The 21,597-nt window shown below is 39.1% G+C and overlaps 1 protein-coding gene and 1 long non-coding RNA gene across 7 annotated transcripts in view; one reads left to right on the forward strand and one right to left on the reverse strand.

The window, feature by feature from the left end:
- Positions 1 to 5,756, forward strand: part of AFF1 (ALF transcription elongation factor 1) — a 202,702-nt gene extending 196,946 nt beyond the window's left edge. For all 6 annotated transcript variants that reach the window (XM_025887178.2, XM_073891900.1, XM_025887181.2 and 3 more), the window contains one exon: positions 312 to 5,756. In XM_025887178.2, the coding sequence (XP_025742963.1) occupies positions 312 to 433 (122 nt within the window). In that variant the 3' untranslated portion in view covers positions 434 to 5,756. The remainder of the gene's footprint in view (positions 1 to 311) is intronic.
- An 8,882-nt stretch (positions 5,757 to 14,638) lies between these two features.
- LOC112835650 (uncharacterized) lies at positions 14,639 to 20,920 on the reverse strand. The gene is made up of 3 exons (XR_003211283.2): positions 20,782 to 20,920; positions 16,295 to 16,439; positions 14,639 to 14,981 (listed from the first exon to the last, which is right to left on the reverse strand). It is a non-coding gene; the product is annotated as an uncharacterized lncRNA (long non-coding RNA).
- Between the last annotated feature and the right edge of the window lie 677 nt (positions 20,921 to 21,597).

Genomic DNA, 21,597 nt, shown 5'->3' on the forward strand with positions numbered 1-21,597 from the left:
TTGTTTTGTTTTGATTTGATTCAGTCCCCCATTGGCCTGGTAGTACAGGTTGGGTATCTTCCAGCACAAGCCCCTGTGCCAGGCCTGATGGACTCAGCTCGAGAACTGGCTCTGGGCTCAGCCTTGCAGCCTAGTGGAGGGGTACGGAGAACTAGTGGGCCATTAACGGTAGTAGATGGCGATTTTTTGCTGTGATGAAGTACAGAATATTGTGGGGATACAGTTGCTGGAACTTTGACTTTTTATGTTTCCATTTTTATTTTTGTGTGTGCAAATGTGTTCACTTGGTTTTGGTTTTGCTTTGTTTGCAGAATTTTTTGCTCAGCTCAGCACAAGTGTGTGTGCCTTGGCCCTCAACAGCAGTTTGATGGATCTGGTGCACTATACAAGACAGGGTTTTCAGCGGCTAAAACAAGCAACCAAAACACCTTAACAGAGGCCCAAGTTGATTTGATGGCTTGGGAACTTTTTTGCACATTGAAAGCCTGAGAAACAGTTCAGACGTTTGTCTCATCAAGACACCAAACTCGAGAAGAGAAGCACCATGAGATGGCCAGGACGTTTGTCCACTTCAACTTTCAAGAACTTACATGATCGTTGGTTGGACGTGGTGGTTGTACAGAAGCAGAGAGGTGGAGGCTGGCCCCAGAGATGACCTTGCCTTTCCTAACTGAAGGACAGAAGTGCAATGTAGACTAAGTGGGCACATGAGTGGTCTAGAAACATTTCCGTACTTTTTTTAACCAGCAGGATGCAAATGGCAGATGAAATGAGGAGAAGCAGTTTCAGCTCTGAGAGCAAGTTCATGTCATCTCAGTAGCCACCCTAGTCTATTCCCAGAAGGAAATTTTTTAAACAATGAATTTTGGTGTAGGGTTTTGTGGATGATTTTTTTTTCTTTTAAGTTTTGGGGGAAATATTTGTTTACTAAATTCTAACAGTCACCTATAAAGCATAAGTTGTGAAGGACTCCACTGTACCCCACTTCCTGCCCGTGAACAGTGGCTTTGATAATACCAAGTATTGTCACAGTTTATAAAATTGAAGGCAACTCCCCCACACCCCCCGTGCCCCTGTTGCCTGGAGTACCGCGCGTTCACCCCACTTCTGATTTCTCCGTCACTGCTGGGAGTCGGCCTAAGTCCGAGCGGTGGAGGGAGGAGCTGCTGCCCACGGGGGCGCCATCTTGAGATCGCATGCACGATGGAGGACTTGGTGGTGTCGTCCCCCACCCCCTGCGTCAGCGAAAGGCAGTCACCCGTTGACTATATTCTGAATTTTCTACCTTGGGGAAGAAGGGAACCAACATTTATACCTGACCAGATGGCTAAAGTGCTTTTTAATTTTTGTTTAAGTAGAGCTGGAATTTGAGGTGCTGATCTGTGGTCTACAGTTATGTGGTAACTCATGTTGTCTAACCAACTCAGAATTTTGTCAGCAAACAAAGAAAAATGAAATCTACTCCTTAGAGAGGCTATATTTTTCTGCTACAGATTATTTTATATTTATAGCAAAAGTACACTTTCTGAGCCCTTGATTGTCTAGGGTAAGTTAACTCCCTAAGAGGATGTGGAGATTTGGGTGGTTAATTAGACTTTAAAAAAAAAAAAAAAAAAAAAAAAAAGTCACCACATGCCTTCACTCCAAAGTGTTCTCAGTCAACTAGATTTGATTGGATTGAAGAACCGTGGCCTTCCCATATGTTGTTATTGCCATATTCTAGACGTTAAACCAAGTTCATAGGGAATGACCTAATGAAAGAACACAGTCAAAATTCCCACATAACCATAAGCACAGATTTTTTTTTTTATTGAAACTTTGAAGGCTGTTGGAAGCATTATTTTGAGTGCAGTGTTTTTAAAAGCCAATTCTTGATATCCCTTTTAGAAGTAGAATTTGCACATGTATTAAAATTGAGGAGTGAGTGTTATCGCTACTGTTGGTTCATTTTTTTCTCTCCCTTTATCCCATTCTGCCCCTCTACATTTTGTTTCCTACCCAGAACGTTTGTCATTTTCATACTATTAATGAAGAAGGGAGTGCCATCTGTATAAGGAAGAGGTTGAAGGTCCATACAAGGAATGTAAGAACTCGGTGATTTGGTCAATACATAAAGGGATGTGTGGAGGATGGGAGTGATGATGATTTTTCACGTATGAAGTGTTCGTGTGAAGCTGTTCCTTCAGTGTCTTAGCCAGCCTGTTCTCTGTTATCAGTAGCTAGTTCAGAGGTTTGTTACCTATGTTTAGGTGAAAGCCAGAGAGTTAGAGCAGTACTACTACCTGAGCATGAGGACTGGATGTGTGGTCTTGATGGACCGATTTCATTCGCTGATGTTCTAAAGCAAGGCCATTTAACAAAACCTTTTGTTAAATGAGCAGTAATTGTCTGGTGAGTTGTGGCATCATGCCCATCTCTTGTATGTGTGAAACAAGACACCAGAGTCAGGTATATGTGATTATTTAATGTCCTTTTCCTGCTTACTCACTTGGCCTTCTCTGCCCCTTTACCCCACCATACCCCAGTACAAGTCACCTGTCAGTTTGGGAGGCCGTGTCTTTTTCGGACAGGTTCTGATCTATGCAGATGTGTTGGAGTGTGTGTGTGTGTGTGTGTGTGTGTGTGTGTGTGTGTGTGTGCGCGCGCACGCTGTCGGTGAGCGACACTGCTCCTGTGACTGAAGACACTCGGCGTCGATTGCTCAGCCACTTCTAAAAAAAAAAAAAAAAAAAAAAAAAGATTGCTTTTTCAGTGGCCTTATTCTTCGTGTGTAGTGTTTCCCCCCCTGACCTTTATATTAAAAATTTATTTGTCCCTTGAAAAACTAATCAATTTGCAGAGATCAATTTGTAATATTTTGAACATGGGATATTTCCGATTCTTACTGCCTTGTACCTAAAAGAGGATTCCCAGTGGCTACTTTTTAAATAGAGTATGTGAAAAATAGTGGCTGATGAATCCTTAATGTTCATAATGTCTTTTTCCTGTTACAGTTGTATATAGAAATCTATAAAGAATTTTAAAAATCACTGCACTTTTTCACTGCATGCTTAAATTCCCAAAGGCAGAATTTGTACTGAGGTAGATAATTGAAAGGACTAGATTATAAAATGAGACAAATAACAAAGCATCTTAAGGAGTGAAAATTGAGTGTAAAATCTTGCCTTTGGCACTACAGTTTTGTGTGTGTGTGTGTGTGTGTGTGTGTGTGTGTGTGTGTGTGTGTGTTTGTGTGTCTCTTTACTAGGAAATGGAAGAACACTGTTTTACTTTTTAAAATGTTGAATGTTCCTGTCCTTTCTGTAGATAATTAAAATGTGAATCACTGAACTTGAGATTTTAGCCAGACTAGGGGCCCTGCTAAAGGATGAAAAACACTTCACTGAAATTTACCAAATGACACTGGGGAAGAATGTGAAAACATTCGCCACATGTGAGCTGCGGTGAAGAAGCGAGGGTCCAGTGGGTGTATTATCAGGACGAGAGTTGCAGTAGCATGACTTCTAGGATACACTCAGTGCTGCATGATACTGAATGAATCTGAATTTTCTTTTTTTAAATAAAAGGATCTTTATTTTATAGATCTGTTTTGACCAAGATATTTAGCTTTTCCCCTAGACAAATTAGAACACATTTATATCCTTTGATTCCAGATCCCAGGCTTTTGAGAAGCTAACAGTTGGCCCCTTTCTGGCTGAAAACCTGCCTTAATTGGTACCTTAAATATTCATGTTCGTAGAACCAGGAGCTTACTATTTTGTTAGGATTCCTGTCCAATAATTTTTAGAAGCAAAAAGATGAACCATTATGTCCTCCAAAATGAACAGCTTTTGTATCTGATACAGAAAGGAGATGTGCGTGTGTTGTACGTACGCATACGCATTCACACACACAGGCTATGAGGCTGGTTGAATTAGATGTATTATTCATTGTGCCTTTGTTGACCAAACCTAATTTTGAAATAATACTAATTTGGGATAATGCTGTATTTATTTTGATATGGCTTTAAGACATGTTAATGTGGGTCTTGTACCTTTCGTTCTTCTGCTTCATGAAGTTTGAGGCATATTTATTCATCTTCAGGTAAATGAATCAAATAAGGCTTGATTCCCTACCTCCCACCACAGATTCTACTTTTTTCTTAAGGATTTATTTTCCCAGACACTACACAAATCTTTGAAAAACTTTGCCACTTCTCCTACTACAGTCTTTACCATCAATTACCAGTATTTCAGTTTTGCAAGGATATTTGGGCTTCTTTTAGAAACACAAATGCAGAGATTTGCTCACTGGAAAGAGTTGTGTATGGGGCTACGGAGGCGTGTCGGGGTTATGGCGGTACTTCTTTGTTCCCTTTCTGTAGTGGGTTGTCTCTTCTGATTGTTTTTGGTCCTATTGAGAATTAATGAATATAAGGTTTTTCCTGTGCCTTTTTATCTTGTCATTTTGTTTGCTAGAGGTTGACTGGCAGAATTACATGGTGTTGGGGATCTTCCTTCAAACATTGCAAGGGGTATTTGTACCATATAAACCTCCAATATGCAATCCAGTCATGTTGGTTTCTCAGTGACTAAGAATGATGACCACTGGCCATGTTCTTTAGTTCTACAATGAGTTGGCAAGCACCACCTATCTACTTAAGGGGGCTGTGGATTTCCTATTGTCCTAGGGAAATCACACTATGTTCCACTGTGCAACAGATCTCAACAGGTACTGTGATGGGTAGAAAAGTTCCCTGTATTTCTCTACCCACAAGGGCAGGAAGGAAACCTACAGCTCCCTGTGAGCCTAGATATACTCTCTCGGCCTGGAAGGACAAGGGAGTAAGACCACTGGCAGCAAGGCTGGCCAAGCTGCACTGGTGAGACCAGGCGGTGGCCGACCTAAGGAAGATAACGTGCTTTGCTTATAAAAGTAGATGTTTAGGTGATGCTTAACACAGGCAGTATTAACTTCGCCTTTTGTTCAGGCCATCAACATGTATTGTTAAAATTACTGCACGTTCCCCCTCAGATATCAAGTATACACTGTTCATGTTGTGTGTGTGTGTGTGTGTGTGTGTGTGTGTGTGTGTGTGTGTGTGTTTATAGGTATGTGTCCCAAATCTTTTTTGTTTTTTGTCTTTCTGAATGTGATCATGTTTTGGATGATACCTGAGCAGGGTTGCCTTTTTTTTATTTATTACCGTTATATATTATATTATATATTTGTTGCTTTCTTATAACTTTAGAGGAAGTCAAATCTTGGTATTAAAATTGTTTAAAAAAGGAATAAATTGCCCAGTTGATAAATGATCACTGGTCTGTCTAAAATACGAATTTGTCTCTAATTCTTGTGGAATAATGTGCCAGCTGTCTAGTCCACATGGTGAGTTTGTACATAGGCTAGGGAAGCAGGGATGCTCTCAGCGGGAAGATGTGCAACACAAGTAAGGGGGATGCCATGTATTGTATCTACTTCAGCAATGGAACTGCAACTTGGGGCTTGTGTGAATAAAATTTAGCTGCCTTGTATAGTCCTTTGAAAGAGACATATGTGATCTGTGAAAATTATAGTTTTCTTTTTTTAGAAGAAAAATTTGCAAAAGATCTTTCCAAAGATAACGTGCCACAGATCTTTTGTTTGTTGTTCTCTGTAATGAGGATTAATTGCTGTTTAAAAAGACATGTAATTGACTTGTTAATCTTCAAATTCTTTCCTTTTCACAAGAGGATCGAGCTGTAAAAAAAAAAATTAATAAAAATTTAGAGAAATCATTGGGGTTGAATCCATGCTTTCATTTTGCCTGAATAAAGTAATTCCTAAAATTGCTATATATAATTACCACTTAGCCAAGAAGAGTCTGACACGGTGGAATGACATGCCCTCGTTCACAATATGTATTTATTGTTGAAACAGGAAAAGAAGGGTGGGCAGAGGGAAGCTCATCCTTCTCTTTCTTTGGTTTATTTTTAAGAACTTCAGTCACACACGAGTTAGCCTTTCACCAGGGTGGCATCTTCTCTGACATTCTGTGCCAGGGGCAACGGTGACCTTAATTTGCCTGTTTTCAATGTTTGTTGGGTGGACAGATTTGTAGAATGTTGGTTTTGAAAGGCCATCTGGTCTCTCCTCCCTTTGCTACTTTGAAAACTCATGTTCTACCTCAGTGCTTTTAGGAAATCAGGAAAAACCTAGGTGCTGAAATCTGACTTGCTGAATTTGAATCCTGGCTCTTGAGTTTGCTATGTGGCCTTGGGCAAGTTACTTAACCTCTCTGGGGTTTTCTCATTTTAATAAACTTTCTTGATTTGGTATCTACCTAGTAGTAAGATGGTAAGGATTGGGCTAGATGGTTCTGGAGAGTGCTTAGCATAGTACCTGGCATGAACACTCACAAACTGGTGGTTCCTTTAATTTACTCCTTCCCCTTACGGCACCACAGTATCCCCACAGCTACCCTCCAGCCTCTGACCGAACACTGATAAAGACCTCACTACCCTCCTTTTCCTTTTTCATTTTTTGTTCCATAGGTTAGGTTGACCTCTACTTATATTGATCCTTCCGAACAGACCCCCCCACCCTCACTCAGCAAGCTTGTAGAGTCGACAAGCCCCAAGAACCGGTAAGCACACAGTGGCAAGCACGTGTGGAGAAAGGGAGTGTTTTTAGTCCCCATTAAGAGAAGCTCTAGGGCAGACATCTCATTGGAACTAGGCCTTGAAGGATGGGCCATAAAATCTCTGGTTTTCATCTTTTTCACAAAAAATGTCCCATGTCCTAGCTTGTCTATTACAAATTTTCAGTAGTAGTTGTCCTTTGTATGGTTGTACCAATTTATTTAACCAACCTCCTTGTTAGACATTGAGATTATTTCTAATTAGGGGCTATGATAAAGAATGCTTCCACAGCCATCCCTGAATCAAACTATTTGGACAGATTCAGCAATTAATATTTTACCATATTGTCCTTAAGTAAATGTGTGCATGTATATATTTCTGCTGAATTAGGTTTCAGCCCTAAAAAGTTCTTGCATTTCCCAGGACCTTTTCCAACAGCAATATCTGTTATCTAAGAAAAATTTTCAACAAACATCTAATATTCAATTCATGTTAAAATTTCTGTAATTGTCCCTGAAAGGTCTTAGAGCTTATTTTTCAAACCAGGATTCAGTCAAGTTTCATGCATAACATTTAGTCATTATATAAAAAAAATTTTTTTAAATGTGATGTCCTACATCTTGGATTTGTGTGTTTCCCAAAGTGTCCTTTAATTCATTCCTCCAACTCCTGTATTTCCCGCAAACTGGGTTAGGTCTTAGAGGCCAGATTATATTTGGCAGGACCCCACAGGGGATGTGGTATACTTCACATTGTGTCCTGTCAGGAGGCACCTAAAATTGTTAGTGATGCTAACTTTGTTTGGTTAAGGTACAATCATCGAAACACTGTTGTGAATATGGGCTTTTCCCTGGTCCAGCAACTTCGGACACTTTGTGATTTTAGCATGCATTGATAATCCATTCCTTTATGAATCCTGGGTATATTTGGAGAATGCAAGGCGGGGGGAAAAAAAAACCCCACCTAATTCTTTAGGTGGGAAACGGTGTCTTCTGATGTTTTCATTTAACATTTTATCCCCGTGGTACTGTTTTTTTCCCATCACATGCCAAGTTGCCATTCGCAGAGCGTGTGTTCTGTGGCCAGTACCCTAAGACCCAGTTCAAGTGCCCAACTCAGTAGATGTGGGGAAGGTTTTCACCTAAATCATGTAATGAGTTCACCATTAGGAAGGGGTCTCTTAAGGGAGAGAGAGGAGGCTGAGCAGCAAAAATGAATAGATGATTCCCTTGAGGCTTTTCATCTTTTCCCTTTTTGATTTCTGTATTCAGGATATTAACCTATTATGTTAGAAATGTTTCTCTCTAAATTTTCTTCTGCATTTCAGTTTTTATTATGGCACTTTTAAATAAAGTTTGTTTTAAGTAGGCCAACTTCTACCAATGTCTTTTTGCAGTTTCTGCTTTTGGTGTCTTGAGGCACGTATGGGCTGTGCCCCAGGCTCCATGAAGCCGTGTTAGCACCAGGCAACTCTGAAGTAAGCATGCCTTGCCCTTTGTGTCCTACACAGTTTTTGCATTAGCAACCATTTTGGCACTTTTGGAACCTGAGTTATTTAAAGAGATATTTGTTCATTCTGTGCCGGGGTTGTTGGAAATGTAAATGGTCACAACCCAGGCTACTTTTACTTAGGACATCTAGGTGTTGAGAATCTTCCAATCCGTTCTAAACAACTTTGAAGCCCGACGGGTCTTTACCTTAATATAAGCAGAGGTTTATCTGCTGCTCCTTTGGCTGTGCTTAAATAAATGTACGCATCTCGTCTGTTTTGTCTTAGAACAGGACTCGGTCAGTGTTTGTGGTTTCCCCATAGACCACACTCCGCTGAAAGCAAGACTGCAGTGAGACATCAAGGCTCAGATAATAAAGACCTGTGCCCTTCCAACAGACTGGAGGGCGGACCTGGAATACTTTCTAAACAGACAATTCTATTTTAGCTTTAAAAGACCATGTGCCTGCCCTGGATAAGTGCTGTGAATCACCCTTTTCTACTACTGGGGCCCAGTCCTAACTTCTCATTTACCTTACTTCATGGGTAGGCGGCAGAAACAATTACGGATTTGTAGCTCTCTACTGCTAAATATTCCTATAACTTATCATCTAAGCAATAGTACACACACAGGCGCATGCACACATATTTTTCTACAAGTGTATATACACTCTTGGATGTAAAAAATGAATTGTACTCAACTGCATGGGCTTTAGAAGTGTGGCTTCAGTTTAACTCTTCGACTCCCTGCTGTCCCATCTTTGTCTTGCAGTCCTTGAGGAAACTCTTCCTGCAGGGAGGACTCGGCAGCCAGCACGGCAACTGAGGACTTGCCAAGCATCTTAAGGAGGGAGTGAGTGATATGCTAGACTGGCTTTGCAGAGCTTCCCAAGCCTACATATACATGTAAATCATTTTGGAATTTTTTTTTTTTAATCTCATTTTCAACTGAATTGCAAATAGGCTAATTAAAAAAAAAATCAAATGACATAAAAGCATACAGAGCAAAAACTTGCAAGGGCAGACATACTCCAAACATACTCTATCCCTTTCCCTCCAGAGCTAACAGCCATAAAGTTTGGTGCATCTCATTGCAAAACTTTTATTGTGCACTTATACCTTGTTTCTAAACATAGATGTGGAATATACCATATTCTGATTCTTTCACTTTATTCAGTCTTTTTATGGTAATCCTGTTTTGGCTACACAGTATTGTGCAGTAAGGATATATCACCCTTTATGTAAACATTCTCACATTATGCATATGTGCCTCTCCTGGGCACTCCCCCCATTATTCTGTTAGTGCTGTACTGATGATTTTTTTTTTTTTGAGGAATCTTGATATACACATCATTTTGCATTCTTTTAAGTATTTTTCTAGGATAAATTTTTCTAAGGGGGATTCTGGATCAAAAGATAAATCAGATTTAAGATTTTTTATGTTAACCAAATCACTTCTCCCAAAAAAGCTTTCATACCAACTGTGGATGGCTGTGAATTTTTTTTTTCCCCCTGCTTATTTTTCATCATGACAACCGTACTCTAATCCTCTACCCCATCCCCCAACCTCCTCTCTGGTTGACCTTTAGGTTGTTCTCTATTGTTAAGAGTCTGTTTCTTGGTTTGTCTCTTTTTTTTTTTTCCATTTGTTTGGTTTCTTAAATTCCACATAATGAATAAGATCATACGGCATTTGTCTTTCTCTCACTGACATTTCGTTTAGCATTATACTGTCTAGCTCTACCCATGTTGCAGATAGCAAGATTTCATTCTTTTCTATGGCTGAATAATTTTCTCATGTTGTATATAACACATCTTTATCCATTCATCTATCGGTGGACACTTGGGCTGCTTCCATAGTTTGGCTATTGTAAATAATGCTGCTATAAACATAGGAGTGCATGTATTCCTTTGAATTAGTGTTTTTGTATTTTGGGGGCAAATACTCAGTGGTGTGACTGCTGGATCATAGGGTAGTTCTATTTTTAATGTTTTGAGAAACCTCCATACCATTTTCTGCAGTGGCTGTACTAGTTTGCATTTCTTTCAACAGTGCAAGAGGATTCCTTTCTCTCTCCATCCTCACCAACACTTGTTATTTCTTGTGTTTTTTATTTTAGCCAGTCTGAGAGGTATAAGGTAATACCTCATGGTGGGGTTTTTTTGTTTTTGTTTTTGTTTTGGCTTTTTTTTTTTTCCTTTAAAGATTTTATCTGCCAGAGAGAGAGCGCATGAGAGCACAAGCAGGGGGAGTGGCAGGCAGAGGGAGAAGCAGGCTCCCTGCTGAGCAAGGAGTCTAACGTTTGACTCGATCCCAGGGCCCTGAGACCATGACCTGAGCTGAAGGCAGTCGCTTAACTGACTGAGCCACCCAGGCGTCCCCCTCATGGTGGTTTTGATTTGCATTTCACTGATGATGAGTGCTGTTGAGCACCTTTTCATGTGTATGTCTTCTTTGGAGAAATGTCTATTCATGTCATCTACTCATTTTTTAATTGGATTGTTTTTTTAGATGTTGAGTTGTATAAGTTTTTTATGTATTTTGGATAATAACTCTTTATCGGATAAGTCATTTGCAAATATCTTTTCCCATTCAGTAGGTTGCTTTTTTTTGTTGATTGTTTCCTTTACTGTGCAGAAGCTTTTTTTTTTTTTAATATTTTATTTATTTATTTGAGAGAATGAGAGAGAGCACATGAGAGGAGGGAGGGTCAGAGGGAGAAGCAGACTCCCTGCTGAGCAGGAAGCCCGATGTGGGACTCGATCCCGGGACTCCAGGATCATGACCTGAGCCGAAGGCAGTCGCTTAACCAACTGAGCCACCCAGGCGCCCCTGTGCAGAAGCTTTTTATTTTGATGTAGTCTCAACAGTTTATTTCCCTTGCCTCAGGAGACATAGCTAGAAAAATGTTGCTATGGCCAACGTCAGAGAAATGACTATCTGTGCTCTCTTCAAGGATTTTATGATTTCAGGTCTCATATTTAGGTCTTCCATCCATTTTGAGTTTGTATGGTGAAAGAAAGTGGTCTGTAGTTTCGTTCTTTTGCATGTGGCTGTCCAGTTTTCCCAGCACCATTTGTTGAAGAGACTATCTTTTCCATTGTATATTCATCCCTCCTTTATTAATTAAGATTAATTGACCACACAATTATGGGTTCATTTTGGAGTTTTCTATTCCATTGATCTATGGGTCTATTTTTTCTTTAAAAGATTTTATTTTTATTTATTTGAGACACAGCGAGAGAGGGAACACAAGCAGACGGGGTGGGAGAAAGAGAAGCAGGCTTCCCGCTGAGCTGGGAGCCCGATGTGGGGCTCGATCCCAGGACCCTGGGATCGTGACCTGAGCCGAAGGCAGACGCTTAACGACTGAGCCACCCAGGCGCCCTGATCTATGGGTCTATTTTTATGCTAGTACCATACTGTTTTAATTTCCACCACTTTATAATATAATTTGAAATCTAGAATTGTGATACCTCCAGTTTTCTTTCTCTTTTTCCAGATTGCTTTGGCTATCCAGGGTCTTTCATGGTTTCATACAAATTTTAGGATTGTTTGTTCTAGTTCTGTGAAAAATGCTGCTGGTGTTTTGATAGGGATTACATTAAACCTGTAGATTGCTTTGAGTAGTACAGACATTTTTTTTTTTAAGATTTTATTTATTTATTTGACAGAGAGAGACACAGTGAGAGAAGGAACACAAGCAGGGAGAGAGGGAGAGGGAGAAGCAGGCTTCCCGTGGAGCAGGGAGCCCCATGCGGGGCTCGATCCCAGGACCCTGGGATCATGACCTGAGCCGAAGGCAGACGCTTACCGACTGAGCCACCCAGGCTCCCCTAGTACAGACATTTTAACAGCATTTTTTCTTCCAACCTATGAGCATGGAATGTCTTTCCATTCTTTGTGTCATCTTCAGTTTCTTTAGTCAGTGTTTTAGAGGGTTTTTTTTTTTTTTATCAGTTTTCGGTGTATAGGTAGGTCTTTCACCTTCCTAGTTAAATAGGTATTTTATTCTTTTTGATGCAGTTATAAATGGCATTGTTTTCTTAATTTCTCTTTCTGCTGCTTCATTATTAGTGCATACGAATGCAACAGATTGCATTGTACATAGATTTTGTATCCTGCGACTTTACTGAATTCATTTATCAGTTCTAGTAGTTTCCTGGTGGAGTCTTCAGGGTTTTCTATATTTAGTATCCTGTCATCTGCATATAGTGAGTAGTGAGTTTTACTCCTTCCTTACCAATGTGGCTGTCTTTTATTTCTTTTTTGTTATCGACTGCTGTGGCTAGGACTTCCAGTACTGTGCTGAATAAAAGTGGTGAGAGTGGACATCCTTGTCTTGCTCTGACCTTAGGGGTAAGGCTCTCAGTTTTTCACCATTGACTATGATGTTGACTGTGGGTTTTTTTATATAAGGCCTTTATCAGGTTGGGCATACATCCTTGCCAGCTTTGGATACAATATGAAAAACCTTCTACAATTCACACCTCTCTTGACAACTGAAATTGACCATTTTGTCATACATTTATTGGCCATTTGTTTCTGGTTCTGTGGAATTGCCTATTCCTGTGCTTAGCTCATTTTCTATGAGGTTATCTTTTTTCTTCTAATTTGTAAATTAAGAAACCTGGACTAGGTTGGTGATTGTCTCTAACCCACTGTATAACCCTTCCCAAGTTTGCTCCATAGCTTGCACCTCAGAAAACATCATCCACGAGCTGCTTACAATTCCCATTTCTTTTTTTCCAACCCTGTAGGAGGCAATGATCGATCCCTAGGTAAGTGAAACTGCATGCACAACACTGACATAAAGAATTTGAAGGTCCATTAATCTTTAAAACATATTACTTGTCCAAGCAAATGATAGTTATCCTAGATAAATTGAAAGCTGTGAAATATTGGCAGTTTTGAAGCCCACTGTTTTTACAGAATGAACTTCACCATAGGTTTCTTTGTGGCCTACAGAGATCAAATCTCTGATCAAATTAGTCACAGGTCAGTCCCGAGCCTCATTTGACTACAGTCCTATTAACCTGGTATTTGCTTATTTTATATGAAAGTTAAAAGAACAAGGGAAGACTGATTTCTTATCCCTGTGAAGTTTACTTCTGTCCATTCAGTAGTCTGAGTGATTGCTTTGTGTCAATGACACGCTTCAGAATGTGTTAACACAGAGCATAGGGCAGGGTGCCCAGCTTCCGGATGGTGTGTCTCATTTCCATCCAGGTGACAGGTAACTTCAGATTTGGTACTTTCCCATCCAGATTGCCGTTGTCCTTGCCTCCAGCCAGTCCTAGTATAGATGCTTTTGTAAAACTAACACCCTGTGGCTACACTGTTCAGACTGAGTTATTTCAAGCTTGACAGTGTGGCATTAGCCAGTTTATCTATTAGGCAGAGGACAGCACTCCTCTTGTGCCCTGTGTATTTGTCCTAAATTCCCCGGAGCAAAATGGAAATACTCAGCCTTTTTTCCTTTCATTTACTACATCCATGATACATCCCCATCCCTATGGCACAATAGACATAGAAAATGGAAACACGGGGAAGGGAAAAGGAATGTGGGTTAAACTGTGTGTGCTGTATAGTTTCCATAGTCTCTATTTTTATTTTATTTTATTTTTATTTATTTATTTTTTAAAGATTTTATTTATTCATGAGAGAGAGAAGCAGAGGGAGAAGCAGGCTCCTAAGGAGCAGGGAGCCCGATGCGGGACTCGATCATAGGACCCCGGGATCATGACCTGAGCCGAAGGCAGACGCTTAACCATCTGAGCCACCCAGGTGCCTCACAGTCTCTATTTTTAAAATTACCTTTCAAATTAGTCACTATCATGCTTTACAGATGATAAAACTTAAAGTAAGTTATAGTCAAGCAGCTAGTAAAAGGTGAGACCCAAATTATGATACAGATTTGTCTTTTATGATGGACTTTGCTTATAAGAATGAACTGGAGGAAATGTGGCTTATATAAGCTTTTTTTTTTTTCGTTTTTCGTTTTTTGGTTTTAAGATTTTCTTTATTTGAGAGAGAGCACACACACACATGTGCAGGTGGGAGGGAGAGGGAAAAGCAGACTGAGCACTGAGTGCAGAGTCTGGTGTGGGGCTCGATCTTAGGACCCTGAGATCTTGAGCCGAAACCAGGAGTCAGACACTTAATCAGCTAAGCCACCCAGGCACCCCAATATAAGCTGTTTTGTTTTTTAAATAGGCTGTTTTAATGTCATCTACAACCAGTATCCTAACTCTGTTTTAACATTTAACCACTTTTGGATTGTATTAGAGACAATTCATAAAATTGGATTGTGGGTAGGAATTAGAAGTTATATAAAATAGAACTTGAGAAGGAAGTCCTGAGAATCTGCAGTCATTATACAATGACTCGCCCAGTGGGGGTTTTCCAAGTCTGATGTTGCTTTACATATGACTTGTAGATTTTCTCCACTTCCTAGAATAACACAAGTATACCTCTAGTGCTTGCAGAAATTAGTTTTTTTCTTTTTATGAGTACATGTATTATTTAATAAAGTACAATAAAACAAAATTTAGTGATAAACCTTTAAAGAAACTAGCATAAAACAAAAGTTCTAAAGTCATGAACAATGCAAAGTAAGCTTTAAAGGTTAAAACCCCAGCAAATATGAAATAACTGAAACAGGCAACAGCATGAATTACCGCCGCCCCCAAGGCCCTCCAAGTTGGAGAACAGTAGGACCAAATAAAACTTTAGCTCAGAAACCAATGACTTTGAAGGCTGAATGCCTTGGCCCAGCAGGACGCTTCTCACTTTCATAATGCAGTGTCTAGGAAAAACGACCAGCAGCCAAAAGCAATAACCATCCTCTACCTTGTGCAAGTCACCTGAATGTCTGGTACTCTTTCCTCACCTGTAACAAAAAAGAAAGGCTATCCTAAAGTCTATGAAGTGAAAAATGTTAGTAATATATTTGTTAAATGTGATGGGTTAAACTTTAGAGATACACAGAACTTACTAAAAAGATCACTGTCCTTCAATATCATCATCTTGGGGTGGGGGGTGGTTGTACACATGTATGAGCATTGTTCCAAACAGATGTAGAACACTTTAAAGTTGTTCGCAGGACTAGATGGGTAAGCATACACCTTATTTTATGGTCGTTTTTCTGGGAAGAATTAAACAATACTGTCCACCAGACTTGGCTCTAAAACACCAATTTTCAAAAGGCAGAGGGAAAAAAATGTCCCTATTAAATAATTCCAGTATCTCCTTATGTTCCTTTTGGTCATGATGGCAGCATCACTGCATTACTCAAAATTTCTACATATTCTTTATATATAGAAATATTCATTATGGCAACATTTTTAAAGTTCTAATACATGTTTAAAATTATTTTAATTCCAGAGTATTTTAATTTTCCCTTCTCTCCAGTGCTTAACCTGAAGTTGAGTAGACTTTCTCCTATCCTAAACCTTATACCCCTGTATCCACCTCGATTGGGAACATAAGAGCGAATTCGACTATATTTTAACTACGGAGTAGAATTACTGTGTACAGAAATGTCACACACAGATGGCTTGGTCTCTTTACTTCCTCTGGCTTCCATTGGACTGGAACAGGAAATCAACCACGGGGAGGCCCATCCATTATATTCTCTACTCCTCTGTGTTCAGGTATTTGCATACACATATGTATGTATGTGTATGTATACACACAAATGAATATCCATGATTACTTAATAGACATGTAAGGATGGTTAAGTGCATTGTTAGCACAATGCATTTACGTAAAACACAGGAAGTTAGGGAAACTTCACATATGGACATTTCGTTAAAAAAAAAGTGCAATATCCTGTTGTTTTAAAGCAAAAGTTGTAGGTTCTTACATTAAACCATTAAATGTTTGGTTCTGCTTCCCTAATTTCCTGAAGCCACATCTTTCATTACTTACCAAATATACATTCCTGTAAGTAAGTAAATCCCTGTCCAGGTTCCTTCCTTGGCTCAATTTCTTTGCTATTTTTAATGTGCATAGCGCTCTCTCCTTTCAGCAGAGCCCAGGAGCCTGGGGTCAGCCGAGACCCATTCTCCTAAAACTTTACGACTCTTTACAGGCATATTTACAAAGTGTCACCTGAAAATACCAAGGAGCCACCCGGCATTCCATTTGTGTGCAATTCATTAAAAAGAATTTACATTCATTCCACTAGTAAGAATTATTTACTTCTCTGGCTCTGGCTTGAAAGGATATGGTAGGTGGGAGTCCACACAACTGTCTCTGTCTTCTTCCTCCCCTTATTCATAGGCATTAGCCGCTCACAGGTGTAAAGCCATACACTGAGAGATCTGCCTCATAGAGTGGAGGAGATCTGAAACACAAAAGCGTAGAGTTTTGACTATACCGTACCTCTGGGGATTAAGTAAAAACCATAGCGAACAGCCAGCTCCTGAGGATTATTCTTAGTGGTAATGAGGAAAACATTTTGAACTTGGGCCTCAAATTGCACTCAGTGTGCTAAGCGATGCAGGAACAACATGAAATGAATGTAAGTTTTAACAAGTTTTAGCTTTAGGCTTCTCATTAGTGCCCTTATTCCAATTGTAATGTGCAGAATGCACCACTAGAGAGCAATCATTTCCCTTAGGAAAAACTACACGGATTTAACCACAAGAAGGCACCACTTCACACCCAGTAAGATGGCTCTAAGCAAAGAAAAAGACATACAGTGTTAGAAAGGATGAAAAGAAACCAAAAACCTCATACTGTGCAGATGGGAATATGCTATAGTACAGCCCCTGTGGATAAGTTTAGTAGTTTCTTAAAAATCGTTACCATACAACCCAACAATTCCAGTTGTATGAACCTAGGAAGATAAATGAAAACATGTTTATGTTGAGATATACTCAGCTTATGATTTTCATAAGCAAAACTTGAACAGTTCCCAAAGTTGGTAGGCGGTAACACACTGACCAATTCCCTACCATTTAAGAAAATTCTAATATAACCAAAGACTGTGAATAAACAGCTGCTGCTTTCTCACTATATAAGCCGCTTGATAACAAACATTCCTCTGAGCCTCATTCCACGTTTTGGTTTGAGTGCTCCCGGTGTGTATACGAGACACTTTAGTAGTAATTTTACTAATTACTACTTTGGTGATGGGTTGGTTTTACTTCTACTGTTTCTGAACTTCTGCCATGTCCTGGCAACAGAAATGGGATCCAAAGAAGACCCCGAATGTCTCCAAGGAAGGTGAACAAACAGGTGCTGGTACCCACGAAGCCCACGGAACTCACTGCTTTCTCACTAATGGAACTTGAGGGTAGGTCTCTCTGGGATCTGAGCTCTGCTCTTTGTTTTGAGCTCTCTACCTTTATAGTGCACACCTGCATTTTGCTTGTTGGAGCTTCTTGGTAAGTCATTCTATTCAGTGAATTGGGGGGGCTGGAATGTGATTTCCCTGTGTTTTAAAACCATTAGAAAACAGGGCCTCTCTCAGTTTAGACATTTAAAGGCAAAGATTGTTTCCACCTGGTCTATGGATGAGGCTCTTGTGCCTTTTTGGAAAATGAGTGAACTTTTGAAATTGTGGTGCCCACTTTGGGGAACCTTTAATGTAGATAGGTCCACCTTAAGAAGCCCCACCCTTAAAAGAGAAGATTCCAAACCTCTCAGAGACCATGGAATGCATCCTTTCACCGATATGCAGAAATTAAAGACAAAAATGACTCCAAAAAGAACTCTGAAAGCATCCCTAGAGCATGCAAATAAAAAATCTTTGGCCATCTGAGCACATAAACTTAACTTAGTCCATCTGTCAGAAACACAGTTTGGGAGGCACCTGGGTGGCTCCAGTTGGTTGGGTGTCCCACTTTTGATTTCTACTCAGGTCATGATCTTGGGGTCATGAGATCAAGCCCCTCATCAGGCTCTGTGCTGGGCTTGGAGCCTGCTTAAGATTCTCTCCCTCTACTCCTACCGCCTCCACTCTTGCAGGCATGCACGCTCTCTCAAAAAAATAAAAACAGCTTGGATCCAACAATTCTTTTGACTTTTGTACCTGAGATGTGGGTAAAATTTTCACAACAAAAGCTCTAAGATCTCTGTGGATGTCTGTATGTTTATGTATGCTTATGTATATTATAGGTGTGATATTTTTCTTTTTCCAGATGGTATTACCAAAATTAAATTGCAAAGAGTTCTATTTAATTCTCTTAAAGAAAATTAAGTGTTTTATCAAGTATACTCTCAGAAGTATAGGAACTAACCCAGATGTTTTTCAAGATTATATGATCTGAGATAATCTTAGATAAATAAAAACTTGTTTAAGTTTGCTGGTTTAATAAAAGCAGGTATGTCTTCAAAGTTTGCCAAAAAGAAAAATAAGATGGTTAGTTGCTCGATGCCTACTCCAAACATGAGTGTTTAAAGCAATAACTTGAAGTTTATACTAATTTTAACTGAATGATGGATATTCATTGGATATCTAAATCATTTCTAAACTTATATTTAGCATTTAATGTTTACCTACTTTTGGCTTTTTAATTTTCTACACAGATATAAAATATACTTGGGTCCATTAATAAACATGGTTGGTGCCACACCAAAAAATTTATGAGGAAGAATACACTTCTAGAAACTATGAGATATATTTATAAATTTGTCAATCCACAATTGCTTTTTTCTTAGGATCTTTAATTCCTAGTGAACAGTTAAGAATCCTAATATATGTAATTAAAATTACTAGAAATAATAGGGATAAAAAAACGAACTGTAGATGAAAAGTAGGTAAGGAGGGGCACCTGGGTAGCTCAGTCAGTTAAGTGTCCAACTCCTGATCTCAGCTCAGGTCTTGATCTCAGGGTCTTGAGTTCAAGCCCCCATGTTGGGTTCCATGTTGGGCGTGGAGCCTACTTAAAAAAAAAAAAAAGTTAAGGAAAACAATCTATTTTTTGGCTAAGGAAAGGTATGAAGGACTTTGTTTTTACCTTGTTTTTTTAGGGAAAAAATAATTTTGTCCTGAAGTAAAATTATTGTTCCAGAAGAAAGGAATCTTACATGTGATCAAGCCAAGATTAGAATGGATTTGTTTTAAAAAGACTTTTAATATCAAAAGTACACTGATGCACATTAAAATTTGGTTTCCTCTCTGTTAAAAGAGCCACTTTTTTTTTTCTTAGATTATTGGTCTGCTTTTAATAAGAAATTGTAAACGAAGTGGTTTTTTAACTTTAATGTAATTTGCGTAGGAAACAAAAATCTGTCTTATGAAAATATTAGCTGTGCTTCAAGCCTTTGAATCTTCTCTATTAAAAAAGCTAAGGTTTTTTACAACTATGAAACTTTTATGTATTTGCCTTTGAAATCTTCTGTCACTTTGGTTGAATGGATAACTAAGTATTGTTTCACAGTGACGAGTGATCATATTGGATCAAATGTTTTAAATCTTCTGACATTTTTGACAAATTTCCCCAAATCAAATTCTGAATGAAAAAGAGAAGTATTAATTTATTTAGGTTTATTTGATACATTAAATTGCATGGGAAACGTCAAATTGCTTAACCTTCTTAGATCCTATTTCTGGGATATATAGGTCATTAAAATAATTCAGAAATTATAAGATTTTTAAGAATTTCATGTCTTGGTATAGTGTTATCAGTCATAGTTTCAAGTATGATCTTAAAATATTGTAGATCATAAAAAAATAACCAAATTTACTTGCCAGTTGCATCATCTTGGGGGTATATATATAAGAATTCTTGCCAGATTTGTAAGTGGCTATTTTTTAAGTCTTTTGCCATTTACAGACAGTAGTTGTTTAACTCTGATGGTTTTGCAGAAGTGTTCCTGCAGAAATGCTTCATTTTGAAAGAAATTCATGGGAAAGATCTTGACAATTATTCAAAGATGCAGGCTTCTGGCAACTTTCATAACACTGAACTGGGTAAGAATTTCTAAAGCTCTAATGGAAAACTGATTCATAAAGCTGCTAACCCAAGATGAAACAAAACAAGAATTACATACAACTAAATGAACTTATGAAGATGACTAGAATTTTTATGATTTCATTTAAAACACTGCTGGTTCTTTAATATTTTTTAGATTTAGAGGACCCCTTTTTCTCCTCTCTTAAGCTATCTATAACTTACAGCAATTTGGTAAAATGTATGTTTGCAACAAAGGCTGAAGCATTTATCACTCTATCTCCACGGGATCTCTCCAGATTTTGAAAAACCATTTAATTAGTTCAGGATCGCCTGGGTGGCTGTCAGTTGAGTGTCTGACTCTTGATTTCGGCTCAGGTCATGATCTCAGGGTTGTGAGGCTGAGCCCCCTGTACGGCTCCACACTGAGCATAGAGGCTGCCTAAGATTCTCTCTCTCCCCCTGCCCCACCCACCCCTGCTCGCACTTGCATGCATGCACACTCGCTGTCTCTCCCTCCCAAAAACAAATGTTAGTTCAGTAAGAATCTGTTCTCTTTGTAACAGGACACAGTTCGGTAAGTCCTAGGCTTGGCTTCCTAGCCTCAAGCTTTTGAAAGTCCAATCCGAGATTCCTTATGAAACGTCCCAGCAAAGCAGTCAATCCCTATTCTTGCTGCACTTCTGTAACTAATAGGCCAACTTTATTGAAACTAGATTTAATTTGCAAACAAATTAGTCTACTGTCATTATCTCTGATCATAACGGGAGTGATGAGAAAAATTACCTTTCAGGATAGCTGGGTGGCTCAGTCGGATAAGTGTCTGCCTTCGGCTCAGGTCATGATCCCAGAGTCCTGGGATCAAGTCCCGAGTCAGGCTCCTTGCTCAGCAGGGAGCCTGCTGCTCCCTCGGCTTGTGTGCTCTCTCTCCCTGACAAATATATAAATAAATAAAAGCTTTAAAAAACATAAAAATAAAATCTTACAATTACCTTTCAATAATATACCTTTGTGGATACTGGATTCTAGTGCTGTTGTCTTTGAGGTTTGTTTTCTACCTGTAAACTAGACTAGATCCTGAATTCTTCTAGTTTGTTCCAGTATTTGGCTAGAACTCTCCAAACTAACATGTCCAGTTTTGACTTAGAATCAGTATGAAACTAAAACTGCCCTTTTCCCAGAGCCATGCAAGCTTAAAGCTGCGCAACCTGATATAAACCAGAGAATTCCTCACAACAGCTCATATGTCTCATTCACATTGCAAACCAGGAAAATCTGTCAGACTCTCACTGCTTGCCCCCACTCCATCTGAACCCAACACTAGAAATGTTCTCAACTAACAGCTCTCCAATTTGCTATTAATCTTTCTCTTTTGTTTCCACTGAAATGCGCCTCGTTAAATTACCTGTTTGCTCACATTATATAGAGACCTAATTTAGGTGAAAGCTCAACTGAAACAGGACAGGACGAATATAAGGATGTTTTAAGTAATCACAAGGATGTGAATGCTAATACATCATGTTGTGCCTATATAAATGGGTTTCATTTTTTTTTTTTTCCAAGTGGTTATCTCCACTCGGGAATTTTTCAGTCCTTGGTGAT

The sequence above is a fragment of the Callorhinus ursinus genome, unplaced genomic scaffold (genome assembly GCF_003265705.2).
Source record: "Callorhinus ursinus isolate GAN/ISIS: 27379988/994484 unplaced genomic scaffold, GSC_fseal_2.0 scaffold4, whole genome shotgun sequence".
In the NCBI taxonomy this organism is placed as follows: domain Eukaryota; kingdom Metazoa; phylum Chordata; class Mammalia; order Carnivora; family Otariidae; genus Callorhinus; species Callorhinus ursinus.